This window comes from Caloenas nicobarica, chromosome 7, assembly GCF_036013445.1.
Source record: "Caloenas nicobarica isolate bCalNic1 chromosome 7, bCalNic1.hap1, whole genome shotgun sequence".
Lineage (NCBI taxonomy): Eukaryota > Metazoa > Chordata > Aves > Columbiformes > Columbidae > Caloenas > Caloenas nicobarica.
Genome location: NC_088251.1, coordinates 4,399,310 through 4,421,589, shown reverse-complemented (window position 1 = coordinate 4,421,589; position 22,280 = coordinate 4,399,310). Strand labels below are relative to the sequence as shown.

Sequence of the window (22,280 nt, the reverse complement as noted above, 5' to 3'; positions counted from 1 at the left end):
AAGCTACATCTTGGGTCTCTACAATTATATATTTCTTTAGATCTGTATGTCCCATTCCATATAGCTTTTTCTGGCCTTGAAACCCGCTGTGCACACTCATGCTTTACCCTCTGAAAAAGCATCTTTCAGCTGCTTTCAGCCCCTGGACATTGCCATTCCTCAGTACGGAGTGAAGGGCAGGATGATTTATTATTTAAGTCACTGGGGAAAAGTACTTATTTTCATATGGACTTCATAGGAGTTGCAAAACAGCTTTAAATATATCTATAACTTCCTCATAAAATCTTGCAAAAGTTATAAAATCTGAATGCAAAGTATTTGTTACGGAGCTATCATCGAACCTTATTTTTTCAACATTTGCTGTTCATCAGTCCTTGGTAGGCATTTGCAGAGCAGTGCTATGCTCCTTTGTAATATTTTGCTGAAAAAAACCTACATTCAGAAGTGCTGATGCCCCTTGAGAGCCCAAGTGTCACCTCCAGATGTGATGCTGGGACTCCAGCTGTGCTCCAACAACCTTTGCAGATGAAGGCTGGACCTTCATCTGGGAGCCCGGCAAATGGGGCGAGGTAAATTCTGCAAAGGTCTCTGAAGATCAGTTTAGTAGAGCCAAGCAAAGCAGCCTGAGCAGAAAACCATGGGATAGTGTTTAATCCAGCCTGTACAAACCACCAGACACAGGGGAGGGGAAGACGGATTTAACCTGACACTATAGCAGATCATTAAAGGCGCTCATATAACTGAAAAGGCAGATTAAATACGTAAACATGTGGCTATAAAGTACCTTTATGTTCACTGCCTTAACTTTTTTTACAGGCTTCTTCCCATTCTTGGCATTTTTTACTGATAAATGTATTCATTTCAGATAGTTATGAGCTGAAGTGTTATACCAAAAATTGTCCAGTCAATATCACCCATCTAAAATTTATGAAAGGCATAAAAATGTCCTTTTTCAGCTTAATGAGCAAAGAACAGATTAAGTGTAAGAACACTGTTCAAAATTTTCATCTGAAGCAGTAATCCAAATCTCAATCAAAATAAAATTTAATAACTTGTCAGGTTAAGAGGACAGAGAAACCACCACAAATGATCACCAAATTGTCCTGCAAATCCGAATGTGAACTTGGTGGAGTTGTAAGTCTCAGGTATAAGCTGGCTATGCGTGCTGTAAAACAGTGATTATATCAGTGGAAAACAGCAGAGCATGGTTCCAGGCACAAGACTGCATTCACCATGATGGCTTCTTTGAACATAAATATTGCTGTTAAAAAAATACTACTATAGTATTACAGTGAAATACAAAAATGTGATCTCAAGCTAAATGACCTTCAAAAAGAAATGAAAGACAAGTAAGCACATTAGACTAAGTGTACAGATATGATTTAAACTTGTAAAATTAAGGAAATACCAAAATAAGGACCTAAAACTTCTGTAAGTTAATCACCTGAAGCCAAAAAGCATTCATAGCCGTTTATTGAGGACTGGAAAGGACTGAGAAAACTGCTTGCCACTATGATAGGACAAAGAGGCACAGGCAAAAGTGGTATTAAATTATCCATGACATCAGCTGTAAAAATCACTGACCCTCTCTCCATCTATCCAACTGCTCCAGTAAGAAAGGAAAGAGACGTTTGGAAAGTTGTATCCTCCTAGTGAGTGTGAAATAGATTTTCTTTGGGCTGTTCATCCTGCGATGTGTCCATGCTGGTGTAGCCATGAACAGAAGCAGAAGGTGATGCCACCACTATTTATACAATTTTATGTCCGTTTACACTTTCTCCCTCAGGCTTACGGCTGCAAACTAAATTCACACTGATCGCAAACATAAATGGTAAAGAGGCACTTTTGCCTCCAAAGCTGGGCATTTTCAGACCCATGGCAAATGTATTTAACGTAAATTTTTAAAAGTTAACTACTCAAAGTTTTTGGTGTGAAACCACTTGTACTCTAGTTCAAACTAACTCATATCTGTCCTTGTGTTTCTCTAAAAGGTCGACTATCTACCACACCGTGATAAAAGGGGCAAGTAAATCTGGCTGTATAACTCCATCGCTGACTGCCGAAATCCACACTTTGGAAATGATGTCCCAAATTCACTGAAAATAATGAGCTGAAGTTAGAGGAAAAAAACACAACTACACATGAATAAAATAATGTAAAGTAGTCGGTGAGAGAAGCTGCAAATATGTGACAGGCTTAAAATATCCAATGAAAAATTGCATTTCTTCACCAGCATAGTCAACAACTTCATTTACATTCATTTCTATCAGTGTATTTTACCCACACAGAGCTCACCCTCTCAGTAAAAGTGATCCTCAGATACTCCTAACAGTCAGCAGATTAAATTCGGGTTAGAGATTACCAAGATTCACTACAGTTATACAAACAAGTAGATATAATTTTAGTAGATACAGTTTCATTGGCTTCAGCATTCTCAAGCTGGTTTGCAGATACCGAGATCGGTCTTTGCAAGATTAACATACTGGTAGTTATGAAGATGGATGAGAAAACCTGAGATACAGGGTGACAAAAATTATGATAATTAAACAGATAAAAAATGAATAGCTGGAGAGCACGATGCGGATAGCCAAGGAGAAGCCAGGCAGCTCCCACTATATTTTATGATTGTCAGGGCTCTGCATGGGAGCAGATGACTGATGGTTGGAGAGTGGAATATGTCCTGGCTTAACCTTTTATTTGTTTAACCTTTACAGTATGGGTGAGATTGTGTAGCCGAATTTCTTATCACTTGGAAGAGATCGTATTTTTTTCTTTTATATCAGGGACGATCACAGTTTAGCAGACTTCTCGTAGAAGTAGCTGTTAAAATGGATCTGTAATTATAAAAGGATCGTTATCCATCCTCAAGTTTTATTTCCATTGTTTCTGCAGGGTTGCCTAATTTCCTACAACACCAAAACGAAGAGATTAAAAGCACAGACTTTACCAAAAAAATTGCCTGCTCTGTCTGTTCTACTTGGAAAAGGTAGATAAATAGAAAACACCAGTATCCAGATATATTGGTTTGTGGTTTGGATCTATCTAAAGGTGAGCATTTTAACTCCCGAGTGCATAACTATAGCAGTAAATAGGGCACACATCAGTTCAATATTATTATATTCAGGTCAGGCATAAGCATCTTTTCTCAGCATGAGATGTTCACATATCTGAAGTTCCTAGTAAAATTCCTTTGAACTCCAGTGTTCTCCAGTGTAAAGGTGCCGGACAGCCACAAAATAATTGCACAGACAAGTACACTTGACAGCTATTAGGCCGTTTATTAATGCCTGGACTAAAATGGAGTAAGGTCACCTGCATTAGTCCTGGTCCTGCTGTGCCCAAGGATGTGTAAGCTCTAGTCATGGCCAGTAAAGGCACGAAGACCACTGTCTTCAGCAGCTGATGTTACTGAGGTCTTCAGCAATCACAGTCCATCTAATTTTATCTAATAGATATCAAGGAATTTCCCATCAAACCCACTTCTTGCTATCAAATCAAAAATAACTCCGGTTGAGATAACCTCATACCTGAAAACAAAGCACAGGGACCTCTAGGTTTGTAAAGTACATCTCATCTCAAACCAGCCTGAAACATTATTTCAAGGTGGAAAGAACTGACCTGCCAGGACTGAGATAGTGGTTTCCATCTTCAGTCTGGTTATCAGAGTGATTTCAATTTGGCTGGTTAGTTCCTCGTTTGCCTGTGTACACCAACCACCCCAGCAAGAGGACTGGGGAGCTTTTGTGGGACTCCACCAAGAAACCACCTAAGAAACTCTATGAGTTCATAACACAAAAAATCGCGTATGGCCCTGATCTGTTGTGTTGGTAACAAAATCTACATATGCCAATGAACAAGCCAAATTAAACTGCTAACAAATTGTCTGCTGTCGTTATTCCACATTCCAAAATTAGTTCACATCACTACTTGCACAAAGACATCGCTAATCCCTTCTCAGCTGCCAAAAAACCCCTTCTTGACAAGTTGCTGTTATATTTGCTATATAAAAATATGTGGCATATAGAATGTTGTAAAGGTGGTAAACAGAGCGAAATAAGTAAAATATAATTACAAATGCTAATGTAATGACTGGATTATTTGTTTACCTCTATTACTTAATTTAACAAATGCTGTCTGGGAGCTGGAGTTCCATAATTTCAGTTATAGAAAATTAGGTATACATTCTTCTATGTTCTTTGAGCCCTTGCTGCCAAATACACTGCTATTATTTAATGGTATCTGCAGAACAAGCATGGGCTGGAATTGTCTAAGAAATTTAAGAATACGACTACTTATTATGCAAGGTTCATTATTATATTATTCATTCTGCAGTCTTTTGCCTTTATGTGTTTTCAAGATTTGTTGACAAGAAAAAACTTTTCATACAGATGGGACATGGTATTTTTACAGTAAGTTTTCTACTTGCAGTTTATTTTTTCTCAGTTTTGAATGATACTTCGGTGAATGTCTTTTCCAAGAATCATATCAAATAGACAAAAACTGTAATAGCAATTAAAATGTTTTAAACAGAACTGTATTTGGAAGTGTATGCCGCAGTCTTTCTACCAAGCATATTAAGAGACGTTTATTTAGCCACAGACTTTTGACTGTCTAAAATCATACAGCTGGCCCTTCATTTGGTATAACTAAAGTCATAACATTGAAGCTAATGGAGCAAAGTTGTTTTTCACCAGCTGATACTTTGTCCAGTGTTTATTTAGGTCATTCTTTCCCGGATCTGATCTGCATCTTTCCTGAACCTCGGTCCTATCCTGCTGTACATTTTTGTTGCTGAAAAGCCAATAATACATCACAAATCCTTCTCCCATAGAGTCGTAAGGCCAGAAAAGCAGTAGCAGCTGTAGTGGCACGATGAGCGGACCGTGCAGAGAATACAAAATCCACAGCACATCATGGAAGACAGTGGTGCAAGGTGTGCATGAGCACAAAAGGCACTTTAAGGCAGGTCAAAAATTTAAAAAAATATATATATATTGGTGGATTTTTTGAACCAAGTGACTAAGCCTCTCCTCTTATTAATATAAACGTGATACAACCAGCTGTATCCGCAAGAAAAGCTTCGCTTCAAGTCTTTCTCCCGGGTTGGAGAGGGGCTGCCACACCACAGTGGTCTTTGTCCCACGCACTTTTGGTTTTAGTTCACGGAGTAAAAACACAGCCTTAAAAAGCCAGAGGAGAAAACACTCCTGGCATTAAACTCAAGAATCACAAGAAACCCTGAAGTATAAACAACCCAAGCAGGAAAGCGCAGGTGGGTTATTCTCTTCAGGTTTTTCCCCCAAATATCATGGTGCTTGGCGAAAGGTGGATTTTCAGGGAAAGGGGGACTGAAATTTTGACACAAATTTTAATGATATTCAGCAGAAGTTGTCCCCTCTCAGCTTTCCTCCCATATGAGAATAAAATGTAGAGAGAGTCGTAACTGGTTTTGAATTGTAAAAATATACCAATTTTATACTTTAGAACCAGCATTTTTCAGTTTTTCATGCGATATGACACTTTTCCTTTATAAGTATCTTTTTTTTTTTCTTCTATTATTAAAGAAAACAGATTTACAAAGGATTAAATAACACAACAAGCAAAAAACTTCCTTCCAGGTTCACCCAAGACATCCTACTGCATTCTTCCTGCCTCTGCCCTCAACCCAGGGCTGATTTTGGTTACACTTGTTTCTGACTTTTTGCCAAACTGAAAAACCCCACTAATCGTCCAGCTCCGCTAACAGAAAGGCCTTGTGCAGAGAAATACGTATGAAGAGACGGGCTATGTAACTCTCACTACGACTACGGCCAGGCTGATAGAAGCTCATGGATGCCGGGGCCTATCGCCGCTGCCGCCACTGCCGGGCCCTCTGCCTGAGCCGTCGCACGGACAGGCTGATCGGCTGCTTCCCAAACTTCCTCATGATCTCCTTGATCCTTGCCAGGTTGGTTTTGGAGATGGTGAAGTCGCACTGGGTCGCTCCCATGTCGTAGCCGACTTCGCAGGTCTTGGTGGCGGTGGTGTAGCCCTCCGCCTTCACGCCCACCACGTATTCCCCCGGGTTGAGAAGGCGCCAGTAATCCCCATCGGCTCCTGGTAGGAAAAGAGATGGTTTTCAGGACAGTGGCCCTTTCCCCTTGAGGAAGGTGTTTATAAGATTACAGAAATGCCTGTATGTGGATTAGATGGCACCACAGGCAGCAACCCTGCATCCTCACACCAGGAGTGTGCCAATGAGGCTGTCACCCAACACTCATAGAATCATTTTGGCTGGAAGAGACCCTTAAGATCATCGAGTCCAACCACAACCTAAATCCAGCACTAAACCATGTCCCTATGAGCCTCATCTACATGCCTTTTAAACCCCTCCAGGGATGGTGACTCCACCACTGCCCTGGGCAGCCTGTTCCAGTGCTTCACAACCCCTTCCATGAAGAAATGCTTCCTAATATCCAATCTAAACCTCCCCTGGTGCAACTTGAGGCCGTTTCCTCTCATCCTACCACTTGCTACATGGGAGCAGAGACCAACCCCCTCCACGCTCCAAGCTCCTTTCAGGCAGTTCAGAGACCAGAAGGTCTCCCCTCAGCTCCTGTTCTCCAGCTGAACCCCCAGCTCCCTCAGCCGCTCCCATCACACTTGTGCTCCAGCCCCTTCACCAGCTCTATTCCCTTCTCTGAACTTGCTCCAGCACCTCAAGGGCTTTCCTATAGTGAGGGGCCCAAAACTGAACGCAGGATTCGAGGTGGGGTCTTACCAGCACCGAGTACCAGAGTACACATATCCCTCTTCCTGCCAACCCTACAGGAAAACAGACCTAAAATATATTATCCAAATGATGAAGGAAAGGACAACAGGCTTACATTTGACCTAAGATTTCTGTCAGTTTAAGTCACAAAGATCCTGAGGCAAAGGGCCACCTTGTAATAGTTGGTGATTCCTGAAGGGTATAAAAGACCTTCCCCAAACTAATTTGTCATTGCCAATAAGGAGAAGCCCCACAGCGGTACCCACACCACACTCATGATCCTGGCCACACCACCTGGACATGTGTGTCTTGGTGCTATTTAGTATACAAGAATGTGAATGCATAATGTCAATTCACTTAGAGATGTAAGTAAATATCCCCTTCCATAAAATCTTACATTGAGTTTTATTATGCTAATTTTCCTACGAACTGTAATTCATCTGGGTATTTAACCACTTGCTTACCTTGAAACGCATGAACAGAGCTCCCGCTCCCATATTCAACTAAACTACTCATGTGTAAAGCAAGATGTATTTAACACCTCATTGAAGCAGGACTTTCTGTTTTCTTCCTTTTTTTCCCCATATATGACCTCATGTTACCCATACAAACATAAGGATAGTTTTAGACTTCTTTCTAAATATTATTGTAACTAGTGAGTATGGTTAGCTGTGAACTGAAAAGGTGAAACACTAATATCTAAAATCAGTTTTGCACTCTATCCTGGGAAAACCCAGTGGGATGAAAGTGCATATTCAAATATGCAATTCTGTATAAAAGTAGAAATGTAGCATCTCTTGTACGAAGAGGGGTTGGTTTTTTTCAACACTGATAAGAACCGACAACCTTACTATCACTAGCCTTGAGTTGCTTGAAGTGCAGTGTGTTGCAAAAACTAAAGATGATTTGGATGAAAATAGTACGTTCAGGAAAAGATCAGACTAACTAGAGAAATATTATTTTAATTTAGGGCTTGGTGAAATAGTGAGTATATTTGCAAACAGTAGGCATTAGAAAAATAGTGATACCAACTACACTCTCATATTGCAATCTCTGCAGGTGAGTGTGAACTTGTGTACAAGAAGCACACTCGACCAGGTTAGTTTTTGTATACCAGCTTGCTCAGGTTTTTCTTTCAGCCACTTTAACCCCACTTGGGGTGATGATAAAGGTCCAGATTTTCTGTTTCTCAGGACTCAGACATATCCCGGAAGGGGTCTCTGAGAAGCTCTCTATTCAGTTCTCCCTTACTATTTGATCCATTGGCACCTTAACCAAAAGCTGAAACAAAAAGCTGTCCAAGTTTCTTGAATTATATCCCTAAGGGCTCGTTTTCAGCTGTAAATGCTCTGGCGGTACTAGAGGGCTGGCAAAAGGCTACAGATCACCCCCTGGGTGGCTGTGAACGCATCCCTGCTCAGAGCCCGGCTTTATTTAGCCCCTGGATTTCAAAACTGACCCACATTTTTCTGATACATTTAACAGGCGGCTCATACAACCCTGCACAAGACTAGAAAAAAACCTACACATTCACACACCACAGGGAAATTATTGCAAAGCTGGATATTAAGCTGTTAGCAGGATGCACTTTACCTCCTCTCCATTTACAAGTAGGCATTAGTATTTCTGTCAGCTGTCATTATCCAGAATTTAATACTAGACTAAAAGGTTGTGGGTTGTTTTGTTTTGGGTTTTTTTTTTGAAAATCAGATTAAACGCAGTAGGTAAAACCTTCAGAGCAGATGGCAAGAGAAACACAATTGAAAATACAAATAAATTTAATAAATAATAGGTTTGCTAAAAGAATAGGCTCCAGTGGGAGAAGGCTGGAGACAGGCTACATCTATCTTCTCCTGTTGGGTCCGGAAGAGAATTGCCATGTATGCTTAGATAAAATAACAATGCATAAAAAGACAAAGACAGCATTATTATAAATTAAATGTGTCAGATGGCACCATAAACAGTTCAATTAAGAGACACACTTTTTAGCTTGATACGACAGACCTTTTTTACACATTTACACTTAAATGGACCAGATTTTACTAACTGAAATACATTATAAAAATCTACCCCAATACACTGTTACCTACGAAAAACTCTCCAGGAAAGCTAGTGATAGTGCAACTAAAACTTAACTTTTCTCTACTGAACAGGCAGCCAGAAATTAGTCCGGAAAGTTATAATATCAGAATTATTCTTAGCTTAGACTAATATTATTAAATATTACTAAATGCTACTTCAAAATATTTTGGCTTGGTTATGTAATGTATACTGAAATCATATGAAACTTACCAAAATATTCATAAAGCTTTCTCTGAACATTGTGTGAAATTAAATTATTGATGCTTTATTGCAAAAATCACAGAGAAATGTGCATCTGTCTTTGAACTCTGGCTGTGATACAGAAGAGTTTCACTTTACATTTCTTCATCAAGATTTGGGTTGAGATTTCCAAAATGTGCAATTACAGGAAGCAACCCACAAAATTGCCTTTGCACCATGGGGAAAAAAGGTGTCCAGGTGCTTTTGTACATCAAAATGATGAACTCTTTTCTAAAGGTTATCTCATAGAGCACAGGCCACATCTAACCAGAACAACATGTAATCACTTTGACCCAATCAATAGTTACATCTGCATCAAGAGAAAATGGAATAATTTTCCATAAAGCTCTCTCAGAATCAATGAGTTCAATTAGCTCATTAATATTATGTCAGCAACCCTCTCTTCCCATAACGTATTTTGTACATCCAAGAGAAAGTAAAAAACAAATTGTTTTCCATGCACGTTTTTGTCCACGGGAATAAGCAGAGAAATTTTCTCAAACAAGTAAATATTATTAGAGGGCCTTTAGAGACAACATTTGTCTGGCTCTACAGGGTAGTCAACCACATTAATGTATCAAAGAAACAGTAGATACCTTACAAGTTAGCTCACTTTAAAACAAACTTATATGCACAGAGATAGAGACCATAATTCTCCTCTTGCTTGGCCTATTTTTATATCAAGGCAACTCAGAGATTTAAGTGGATACATTTTAAAAGGTATAAATGAAAGAAGACTGCTGACAATTTGCCTTCTTTCTCTGGAGCTATACATGTCATTTTAGCTTTTTGGCTCCAACATCAATTCTCTAGTTTCAAAGACTAATGAGACATACATTGTTATCTGTATAATATAAAACAAGATAGAACTTTTATGTTCCCACCTACAAAGTGATTCCCAGGGTGTCAGCTTAAACGTCTCATTGCGAAAAGAATTTTAAAGAATGAAATAAGAACTTTTATTTTTACTGACAATTGCAGATGGCCTTGAGCCACAGAATCTCAGCTCTAAGTCTGGATGGAAATAGCTGAAGTTTCCCTGAGCCTTACAGGGTAGATTCTGGGTTCCTACACCGTTATTACCATGTCACCAGGACTCCCATGTGCATGTTTGCTGTCTTTAAACCATTGAGTTTTCTTTCAGGTGGCAATCCAGTGTATTGAGAGCTAGAGATTAATCACCTATTGCATTTCCTCGACCTCAACCAGAGCGACATATTAATTCTGTTGACAGAGTAATACAACTCACAGTTTATGGCAGTCTTTCAAGACTGACAAGGCTTCCAAGACAAGGAAAACCAACTGATTACTTTAATTCCTCCTATCATTTCCCAGTGGTCCTGTTTTGAAATATTTAAGGCAGAATCTTTATTGTCTAATTAAATACCTGTCATTCAATATTTTCTTTTACAACAGACACACAGTAGCACTGAAATAAAGTTAATGTAAACTAAGTTAGATATTCCAAGATTCATTATTGGCTCAGATAATCTACTTTAGCAAATATTAAAGATTCCTAAGTCTCTTATCTAAAGCTCTGTGACATTCCATAGCCTGAAATCAGTTTACATGTCAAACCGTGCCATATCATACCTTAGTGGCAAAGCAAGTGAAAGTGGCAGCTAATGAATGACCCAGAATGTCAGGCAGGATGTAAAAAATACAGACAATTTCTGTTGCTAATATTAGATCAAACCTAGAGTACACAACCATATGGTTTGTCTGGTTATTCATCATGATGCTACTTTTCTGTAAACATCCAACAGACACCTTGTTAACCTATTGCAAACAGCACTGAATGCAATCACTGAAGACTCCTGCTGACATCTTGTTTTACTATTTCTTTCCACATTCTCCTCTCCTTGCTATATCCTCTTGTTTCTCCACTTGGGACAACTGTGTGTCTTAAATCACACAAACACAATGGCCACTGGACACTATCCTGCCTGCTAACTGCCAACAACAATTTCCAGGTATTACTATTAATCTTGTAGTTGCTAGTGTCTATTTAAAGCAGTTCTTTATTTAGTGCCGTAACTGCTTTCTAGGCCATTAAACAGGCCTAGAGTTTGCTCCAAGTATAAATATCTGTGTCTGAGTATAGACCAAGACTGTGCTAACAAGGCAAATAGCCATTTGTGCATTTTGCACAAATATTTTTTGCAAATATTACACATATTGAAGAGTAATTCTCTGGGCTGAAATTCACCCATGCAAAGCAGCGTCTCTACTGAGCCCTATGAAATGATCTTTTATAAAGCCGTGATGTTTTGCAGGAGGCTCCTCAGGTTGTGAAACTCCCCCTTTCCCCACAACAGCTGTTCCTCCTTTGGACACAGCTCCAAATCACATCTCCAACATATTCACAGTCCTACAACTGTTAACAGCCAGAGAAACTCTCTTTGCACCCACCAGGTATCACCTACACCCTTGTCTTTCAGTGCTGTAATTCTTCTGGGTTAGATTTGCATTACCCTTACATGAGAAAAGGAGCAATAAGGCTCAGGCTATTGATTTTGGGCAGACAAAAGGCTATTTGCTAACTACTTTAAAAGAGGTGGGAAGAAGAGGAAGGGGAGCAGAGAAGAAAGTCATAGTTCTGTTCTTGTCTACACAGCTGCTCCATGGAAAGAAGTGACCCTCTCCTCCTGCAATGTGCTCCTTGGACTGTGCACCATCTGCTGCCTTTTCTCAGAAAAGAGTTGAAAGTTGCAATGAGGTTCTGTATTTTGTAATTAAACCATTAATCTGTTCATTTGCACCGATATTTTTTTTTTTTTTACCTGTGCGAATGTCATGGTTAACACCTTCTACTGAAATAACAGCATTTGGGATTCCTTTTCCATGCACATCTCTTACTATGCCTTTGATGCCTCGATGTACCTGTTGAGAGAATAAACAAAAAACCAAATATTGCACAGCAATGAACAGTACTATCATTAGGAAGATACAACAAATCATTAATCCCATACGTGAATTAAATGTATTCTATTCCTACTTGATGGTTTACATGATTTAGAATTATCATTATTAGCACAATATCAGCCTTCCAGGCATAAGCTACTTCTTAACCACCTTACTGTTAGGATTCTGAGGCATCAAATTCAAAAGACAGATAAAGCAAGCAGATAAAGCAGCAGACATAATGGGTTTTGTTAGTTTGTTTGGGGTTCTTTTGTTTGTTTTTTTTGTGAGGTTGTTCGTTTTGGTTTGCTTTGCTTTTTGTCAGTTTTGGTTTGGTTTGTTTGCTTGGTTTTGTGTGTGTTCGTTTTTGTTTATTTTGATTTTTTTTTTCTGGCAGTCAGTCATTTCTAACAAGCTCTGCACTCACGTCAAGTTTTAGCAAGCTTCTTTATTTTGTCTTCCTCCTAAGTTAAAACAGTCTGGCTGAAGTGATATGCCAGTATTTCTTACAGTAAGGTTTCTATTGCAAATACCAATAACCACGTAATCAGGCAGGCAAGAAAAATATCAGAAACTTGAAGCTCCCTTTTAATCTGAAAGGAGCCATCAAGTTATTCAGCAGTTGTTCTTCTGTCGAATACCTGTTCCATAAAAACGATCAGGGACTCGCGGTTGTTTTCCCATTCCTCGGGCAGCTCACTCTCATGGGGATACTTGTCACAGCCAACATAGATGGATAGCTCAAAGCAGTTTGTGTGCAGATAACTGAAGTCATTTATACCTGTCAATAGGAGGTAAAAAAGAAACACTTCTATATTCTATTTTAATGTATTGATCAGATCTGTTTATCTTATGCGAAGCAATATAACTTATTTAAACACAAACTGGATATTTTTCTAGCTGGCTTAGTGTGCAGATCTGGCAGGGCAAAAGTTTTTTACAAATGCCATGTATCCTGTATCAGAGTAACATCAGAGCTGTACATTTAACAAAAAAACCCAACTTCCTAAAGACAGAATCCCATCAACACATTCAAAACAGAAAACACAAGATTGCAACATGACAGATGGACCCAGCGCATCCCCAATTCTTTGCTGCAAAGAGCAGCATCCTTCTGCCACCACAAAACTTCAAGGAAATAGAGATTCAGCAGAAAAAGAAAGAAAAAAAAAGCCAAACACACACAACAAAACACAACCTAACCAACCAACTAAACAAACAAACAAAAATTTAAGCTCATTCCAGATAAAGGTTCTACGATATTGATGGAGAAGATAGGGGCACCCCAGGAAGATGTTATGAAAGGATTTTAAGAAAGTACTGAGCTTCACTAGTCCTGGGTACATTCCCATGGAGCAGCTCTCACTTCTGTTTGCCCTGGGTAGAAATGGGATGGTCTAAGTTGCCTTCCATGGATGTGGGACCATTAACTGAACCCTAAATGTCAGGATGTAGAGTAATGCGTACTCAGTGACTGTTACGTATGATTTATCAGAATAGCTGCTGAAATAGTTTCTCAGTCTAAATGTTTTCCCATGTAAGTAATCTAAATGACAGAAAAGCCAGAAAAATCAAGGTAGTAAAAATTCCTTTAAGTTATATATGGTGTCTGTTATCTTGTAAGGAATGAAAGGATCTATTCTGTTTTTTCCCTATTATGGCTTTGCAGAGCACTGGAATTTGCACCGTTGCTCTGAAATAGAGATTTCCATTAGAAATATGTCCTGATCCAAACCCAGGAACCTCAGTGCCTCCGACCGCTGAGGAGCTGCAGTTTAAGTCCACGTTACAGAGAGCGTTTGTTAATGATCATTAATTGTTATATTTTAAATGGCAAAGATTAGCAGGAAATGCATTCACCAAGCACTTCTGATTGAAAAGAGTTAAAAAATCCCTCTAGTCCCATCCAATTACCACAGAGCAGTAGTCAAGTATTTAACGAGCCCTCAGTGCCTTCTGGATGCAGAACAGGAGGATTATATAATACAGATGTTAAGCTTTCCACTTTCCTGATGGGGAAAGCCCAAATATCGGACAGTGGCATATGCTACGCTGCATGAACGTGCTTCCCTTTCATTTGAGAAACAGCCACAATTATTTTCTCCTCATATACTGTACTGCATTCTGATTAATCTGTTGTGAAATGTTTTGCAACACATAGTAATTGCTCAGATTTAATACATATATTTAAGAAAATGGTTTAATGTTGCCAAAAGCAACTCTCCGTCTAGCATCTGAAACATGCAAATCCACCCTTGAAAAAAACAGAAATAAAATGAAATTAATTTGTTCTTTGTCTTTGTGCAGTTCACCCAGCGTAGAAATATTATATGTGACATTGCTGAAGAAATCGCATGCGTTGCAGTCCCGAATATGTGCAGGCAATAGTTTGGCTGGGTTTCAAAGGCATGCAGAGATGTTTGATATCTGTGCAAGATATCTGTGGTGCACGCACTTCTCTAGAGACTCTCTGGCACTGAAAAGGAATCAGAAAAATCCCTTATAAATTTTCCCATGGCATGAGCAGTGAAAAGTTTATGTGCATGATCACAAGCAGGTGGCTGAGGAGCAAGAGGATGGGCAGCTTCAAGTTGTGGTACAGCAAGGAGATGTCACCCACACCAAAGGACAGGTGGGGCAGCTTTCTGCAAGCAAAATATTGGTGCGTCACCTTCAGGTCAGATATTAGGCAAGCGGGGGTTTAGGGGAAGTGAGTGTTACATGATGATCTAAAAGGTAAATAAAGAGAAAAAGTGGAGTGAGGTACACAGCTACATCTGTATAGACGCGGAGTTATAGAGTGAAAAAACACAGGGGAAATCTGTCTCCAAATCTAGAATCATATTTGGACAGCCACAAGGTTTCCAAATGGAAACACATCTTTTGAAGTTTAGTCTGGAGTCCAAGGTATAAAGAATTGAAAGGAAACTCAATATTCTAGCATTTTTCTCAAAGACGATTTTGGAAGTCTGATTATAATGGAGGAGAGCAGGATGTAAAGTATAACGAGAAACATCATAAAGCAATAAAACAAATCTGATGAACCAATTCCAATATGCAATTTTTACTAAGAAATCAAGATACTATTCGGCATATATATTGTACATCGTTACTTAATGTAAATTGGTGTGACAGCTGTTAGTGACATGGCCAATGTCATATTTTCTGGATCGATTCATAATCATGTTTCTCACAGCATTTAGGAAAACTAAACTGATAAATTAGATAATTAAGCAATCAAATTAGCATTCAGTGGTTTGGGGTTTTTTTTAGAATTTGCAGAAATGCTTAGAAATGTATCGTTAGGCATTGGCCTTGTAACCTAAGCAGTTCAATCTTCCCCTCTGAATTCACCCAGCACTTTCGAACCTCCTGAAGAAATATTTGAAAAGTTAATTCTTGGCTCTAGCCTTTAAAGACTGGCCAGCATTAACTTCACACATGCCAATGTGAAAGGATAAAAGTTGTGTCCAAAATTTAGAAATGTTTATGCAGTGAAGCTACCTGCAAGTTACAAACAAGAGCCAATTCCAATAAAAACGTGGTCCGCATCTGTTTGCCATTACTGCTGCAGTTGTTCCTATTGCCATTCGAGTGAAGGCAGATGCACAGCTCATTTCTAAATTTCAGGGAGTGCACTGTCTAACCGATGTACTTATAAAAAACCAAAGATTTTGAGCAGAATTGTGATGAATCAGCAGAGTTCCTGTTCCAAGTCTGCTCGAAGTGTACACCCATGGAGATAACTGCGCCTACTGCAGTTAAAAATATGCTTTTAATTGGACTTTCCTGGAAACTGATGTTTTCTCTACACTACAGGACCTGGTCTCCCTTTCGTGTTCCTTGACTGGGCAACAGGTTTGGGCATGTGGTGAACGATGTAATCTGTAATTTATTCTGGCAGCAGAAATGCTTATGGAGCCCATGCAAAGTTTAAGTGTAACTGCGTTGAAGTTTTTTAAAAACAGGACGGTAGCAGGCAAGCAGCAGCTTTTTGTGGCATGTTTTTACAACTCAAAGTGAATGTGAGCAGGGGCTGATCTGTGACTGAGTTCAGAGAGTAGGAGGCTGAAATCATCATTTTCTTATCCAAGGGCCACTGGAGTGTCTCCCCGGGCTTCCCGACCAGTGTGGGAGTCGCTGCTTCTGACACCTGTTACCTTTGATGTTTGGCAGCAATTTTCTGTTGGCACCCACTGAGATGGCAAAGGATGACAAGCTCACCTCCTGATAGTGGGTTTGGACTGGGTTGGCTTTCTCCTGACAAACCATCTTGAATGTACAGAATCTATAAAACTAATGTATTGTACGGGCACTTTTGGAAACCTCAGCGGTAAAGGAAATGGCCAGTTACACAGTGTCCTTCAATCCGCTGATGAAATGCAACAAGCAGACCTTCAGAAGTGGAAATATTCCTCTCAGTCCACATTTTACCACCATTGCCCTCTGCAACGCACACCAGGCAGTGATGGCATCAGCATATTTCATAGAATCATAGAATGTCCTGAGTGCAGAGGGAACCACCAGGATCATCGAGTTCAACTCCTGTCCCTGCACAGGACAACCCCAAAATTCACACCATGTGTCTGAGGCGGTTGTCTAGTTGTTTTTTGAATATTGTCAGGCTTGGGGCCATGACCACCTCCCTGGGGAGCCTGTTCCAGTGTCCAGCACCCTCTGGGTGAAGAACCTTTTCCTGATGTCCAACCTGACCCTCCCCTGGCACATCTTCTGCCGTTCCCTGGGTTCTGTCACTGTCACAGAGAGAAGAGCTCAGCCCGGCCCCTCCTGCTCCCCTTGTGAGGAGCTGCAGCCCCACGAGCTCTGCCCTCAGTCTCCTCCAGGCCGAACAAACCCAGTGACTTCAGCCGCTCCTCATAGGGCTTCCCCTCCAAACCCTTCACCAACTTCGTAGCCTCCTCTGGACACTCTCCAGTAGCTTTATATCCTTTTAATCCTGTGTCACTCAGACCTGCACACAGTGCTCCAAGTGAGGCCACACCAGATCAGAGCAGAGCGGGACAATCCCCTCCCTGCCTGGCTGGCAACGCTGTGCTTGATGCACCCCAAAACACAGTTGGCCCTCTTGGCCGATTATCAGAGTAATGCTAATTACAGTTTCTACAGGCGCTTACTTCCAGCCACGGTATGCCAGGAGGCTCCGTTAACGGTGCCATCCTCCTTCTGGAAATCCTCTGTGTGACACGCTCTCCTCCTCGCATCTGTCATCAGGCGGTGCGTGGACGCGTAGGAATATGCGAGCCAGCGAAAGACGTGGTCATCTGGGGTAGGTGTGTAATCCTGGGTTTTCCACATCGACCGCACCATATCGTAGGGGTACGCCACCACCAGCTCTCCTCCCTGCAAATTGCCGCCCAGCACGAAAGGGATTTTTTCCATCCATGCTATTATTGCCCGTGTCTCAACTGCCACCTGGGAGAAAATGAAACAGCAGCTTTGTTTTGACCTGTGAAACCTGACAATTTTGTTTCAAAGGTAGACCAGATGCAGAAGTCCTGCTGTTTACTCAGTCCTCCTGAGTTTCTTAGCATGGAGTAGCCAGCACAAAAGATGTGGCCAAGGAGAAGGGCTTCTTTAAATTACAGTGCCTGCCAGCCATTCTTTGGAGGTCACTGACAACCCATAAAAACTAACATAACCTTAATGTTTGTAATTTATGCAGCAGGAACATCTTTGAACAGCGAGGCCGAGAGCAGCAACCGACAAAGATGTGAGAGCCTGACACTGCTGCCACTGCCATCGGCTGAAATGGGTTTCTGAAAGACGGGATTTCTAATACAGAAATATTTCTAAAGCCCGCAGAACTGCGCCAATTAACTGCCTTCCCCTCAAACTGAGGGAATCTCAGCCACTATAAATAGCTGCCATTATATTTAAAAGACCATGTAAAAATAAGCTAAATTTTTGGCACTACGATCCAATAAATGACTTTAGCATAAGCCACTGCATTGGTTTTGCATATGCCTCAGCATTTGTTGTGTTATTTCAAACAAAAATATAATAGAATCATAGAACAGTTTGGGTTGAAGGGACCTTCCCAGCTCCCCCAGTGCCCCCACTGCCATGGGCAGGGACATCTGCACCAGCTCAGGTTGCTCAGAGCCCCGTCCAGCCTGGCCTGGGATGTCTCCAGGGATGGTTCAGCCACCACCTCTCTGGCCAACCTGGGCCAGGCTCTCACCACCCTCAGGGTAAAAAATTTCTTCCTCGTTTCCAGTCTGAATCTCCCCTCCTTCAGTTTAAAAACATCACTCCCTGCCCTATTGCAACAACATCTTTCAAATAAGAGCAAATTAGAAAACCCCAGGAGAAATCTGTATATTGAATGAGTTTGCAGAGAGCCCATCTACGCCTCAAAACTAGGGAGAAGCTTGATTTACAGGACTGAGCTCTGTGGCAGGTTTAAATTTGTCTGTCTGTTGGTATCTAAAAGCTGGAAATCAGGTTCTCCCAGGTTATTGCAATAGCTCAGGGAAAAGAGGATCCTCCAGGAAGCAGTTCCCTTCCCAAAGGCTGCCTCTAAAATATGGAGGTGAACAGTAATTTTGTGGTGTATTTTTATTTCCACTGAATAACAAGCTTAGAGCAGGTATGTAACTTCACCTACAAGTTACTCATTTCTTAGGGAAAGCTGTAAAGCTCACTCTTTCAACCTGCCCCAGCCTTCACGTTCCCCCCTCTGTGGTCTTACTCACGGTGGCATTTTCGGACAGGTACCAGTCAGGGATTGGGATGTGATGGTTTGGAACTTTTCTTTTCTTCTGATCTTCAGACTCCCAGAGCAAAGAGTTTAAATCAGGGAAATTATTGTTGATGTCAATGCCGTCCTGAGTCCATCGTCCTAAAGACCAGCCCCCTAATTCCGAACCCTTAGATTAAAAAAAAAAAAAAAAAAATTGAAAAAAATAAATGCAGAACATGACAACCTGTGACCCCTCAGCAAAGTAGAATTGTGTCAGAGATAACTCTACACAGAAAAGTGAAAGGTTGAATTATTTCATTAACTGAAATGAATAATTGGCGCTTTCTTTTTCATTTTGTATGAAACCTTGAATGAGATGAAGCAAAACCCATGAAACATTACTTGGGCCGCCAAAATATTCTGGTTTGTTTTCAAGATTTCTATTTAAGACTGGGTTTTCTCTGGGTTGCAATAGGGATGACATATATTCCCTTCCATGGCTGTAAGTCCAACTCTCGTATTCCGGTCTTCTACAGACTGACCTGGAAGATTTTCCAGTGCATTTGACCAGACCCTGCAATTTTCCTCCTGGTGTCTGTCTTCTTCCAGACTGAATTATTATAATGCCCAACACATTGTGCTCTCCTTAAAGACACACTATTAAATTTCAGCTGTGGAAGAATGCAAATTTTCATGTGCTTAGCTTGGTTTCTCATAAGAAACATACTGCACGAATTTTCCATTTTCCATAATGGTGTTCCCATTGATCTATACACCTCAATATGGTTTGTTCTGGCAGTCTTAGACACCTTCCTTTCCATACACATCTTCCTGATAGCCAATGTCACATTGAATACTGTTTCTTTCAGCTTTTTTTCTGAGTAAGATGTTTCAGTAGTTTATGTTTGCTTTGATGTGCTTATTTTGTTAATTCGTTTGTTTTGATTGCTTGCAAAATATGATCTTCAAAAAAAAATAATGATGACAGGAGCATGTTTCATTCATTTAATACAACTAAAATAATTCCTTCGGATGTTCATAATGATATTACCGCTTTATAAGCCTTGTCATATCCGTCCGGGTTGACTGAGGGCAGGAGGTGGATTCTGGTGTCCTCAATGAGATGGACAATGCGTGGGTTCCCAGCCAGGTATTCCTGACACATGAACTGCATTAACAGCAGGATTAGCTCACGGCCAAGCACTTCGTTCCCGTGAGCTCCTGCAATGTACCGAAATTCTGGTTCCCCTGTTGAAGACACATGGGGCAGAAGTGCAGTCAGAGCAGTAAATCAAATATTTAACTAAATTTCATTCGTGTCAATAGCAACACTTCACTAAAGAAATGCCTTAACTGGACAAATGATAGGTGAAAATGTAACTTTACAGAAACGAATAATTACTTTCTGCTGCTCTTTTAGAGGAACAAGCTTATGTATCAGTGATATCTAAAGCCACTGTGTAAAACCTCCATAACCTATTTTCCATTAAAGAGATTTTTAATTATACTCACAATTTCAGCATGTCACAGGTAGATTTTTAAAGTTCTCATTGTCTAAAAATAGCATGAAAAATGCATTGCTGGTAGTTCATTGGGACAGATGTTAAAGCTCTTAAAAGTTAAATCAGCTACTGTATGTAATTGATCTCTGACTTCATACACTCCTTTACCTTCACCCATCAAATAATAGGTTCACATATATTTTCCTAGGTTATATTGAATGCCACAATACTTGCAGTCAACTGCTTCAGAGGTGATTAGCAATAGTGCCAGCTATTTACAAACGCTCCATAATTTAGCTGTCTGGCCCGTGATACACTGTTTTCTGAATGCCTCTCAAAGACAAGGCAGATTAGATTAATTATTCTGGGGTTAATATCTGAGATTCAAAGAGTGCAGGTTAAGATCAGCCCCAAGTCTATTGAGAGATTACGTCTACTGTGCTTCATTCCTTCTGGCAAAGTATAGAGGTGTTTTAGGAGCACGTCCCAGAATTCTTCCTTGGGTGGGATGAACACATATCAGAGTATTTATGTACATGGCAAAGCAAAAGACGCCTTTATTCCAACAGCTGCCCCAGGCCCAATCATAGTGAGGTTTTTATTTTTCTCCACAGACATATCAAAGCCTGAGTAAGTTTCTATTCTGAAGAATTATACCACTGTAGGAAATTGTACCCCAACACTCATCAGTGAAAGATGATTTGGAAGATTTCACCTATCCTTGCTCGCAATGCGTTCACCCCATATAAAAAAGGCAAATTTCTATCCAAAGCCACATAAATCCTCACAACTAAAATCCATTTCCCAGTACTAAAATTCACTTCTATTTTGTTATTGTAAAGAATAAAACTCTTTATAATTAAAGAATTTGATCCCACATTCAAACTGCCTTCTATTTGTGCTCAGCCTCCTCTTCCCAATTTAGAAATATAGCGCTGAAGTTCCTCCCACATACATTTGAAATCTTTGCTGCCGTGAATATAATTCCATCAGTGATAATTACTGCAGATACAGAGAATGAGGATAAAAAAAAAAAAAAGCCAAAACCCAACACCCTTCAACAGATTTAGTTAGACTAAATCCTAACCAACTTCGTGTTCTCCTGGGTTGTCAGAAATCTCGACAGCATACAGCTTTAGTCCTTGGTTGCTTTTTCCAATATTGTAAATTCTGGTGATATTCGGGCACATTTTATTCACAGTTTTCATCAACTGCAAACAAAAAAAAGGCATATAGTTAGACAATACAGCATCAAAACAGATCCACTATTATTTGGTTTCAAACTGGTTGCGGCAAAAACTCTTCTGGTAACTTCTTAGATGTAAGAGTTTTATGTTTAGTTCATGAGTTAAAGCTTTGCTGTCACAGAACAAAATGTTTGTTCAGCTGGAAAAAGCTGAATCCTATCTGCTGAAACACTACAGCGTAGGTGAGGTTCAAGATCTTTCTTACATGAGATGTATTTGTCATTTTTTCACTAAATTAAGGACCTGAGGGGGAAGTCCAATAGAATTTTATCTCAACTGAGTTACACAGGTGTCATCCAGATAAGGATATCTGGAGTCTAAATTGTCCCACAAACACTTCACTGTGACATTTCAGGTGAATATTAAAATTTACAAACAAGACTGAAAATTGTGTTGTTAATAAGAAGTTATTGCAAGTAGCTTTAAATGACAAGAATTTATTTGTATTTTTTTTCCTTCCCCATTGGAAGACATTAAAGAAAGAAATAAGGAATTTACTGTAAATTGGAACCCTAGGGACTATTAATTAGGCAATCTTTTCATAAACAAGGGTGCATACATTATTGAAGAAATATTGTAGCATAATAACACTCTTTGCTCACACAGTGTTAATTTAGAAACAATATTGGATGATAACAAGGCTGATGATTTAAAAAACGCAATAATTAGATGTGTCTGATTCCCATGCCACCACTTACCAAATCTAAGCGGAAACAAGATTCACATTGGGAAGAACATCATTAAAATTCCTCTCATAAAAGGCTTCACTTCTATTTATAATCATGTTGCAAAGAGACTGAAAAGATGCTATTTTTGTACGTTTGTTCATCTCACACGTTGGTTTTATACGT

The 22,280-nt window shown here is 40.0% G+C and overlaps 1 protein-coding gene across 1 annotated transcript in view; it reads right to left on the bottom strand.

The window, feature by feature from the left end:
* Positions 1-1,484: 1,484 nt before the first annotated feature.
* The window catches only part of CPXM2 (carboxypeptidase X, M14 family member 2), a 78,280-nt gene continuing 57,484 nt past the window's right edge, over positions 1,485-22,280 (bottom strand). The window contains exons 7-13 of the mRNA XM_065639078.1: positions 21,270-21,393; positions 19,732-19,928; positions 18,694-18,867; positions 17,113-17,410; positions 12,619-12,758; positions 11,857-11,956; positions 1,485-6,096 (exon numbers count right to left, since the gene is read on the bottom strand). Of these exons, the coding sequence (XP_065495150.1) occupies positions 5,843-6,096; positions 11,857-11,956; positions 12,619-12,758; positions 17,113-17,410; positions 18,694-18,867; positions 19,732-19,928; positions 21,270-21,393 (1,287 nt within the window). The 3' untranslated portion in view covers positions 1,485-5,842. The remainder of the gene's footprint in view (positions 6,097-11,856; positions 11,957-12,618; positions 12,759-17,112; positions 17,411-18,693; positions 18,868-19,731; positions 19,929-21,269; positions 21,394-22,280) is intronic.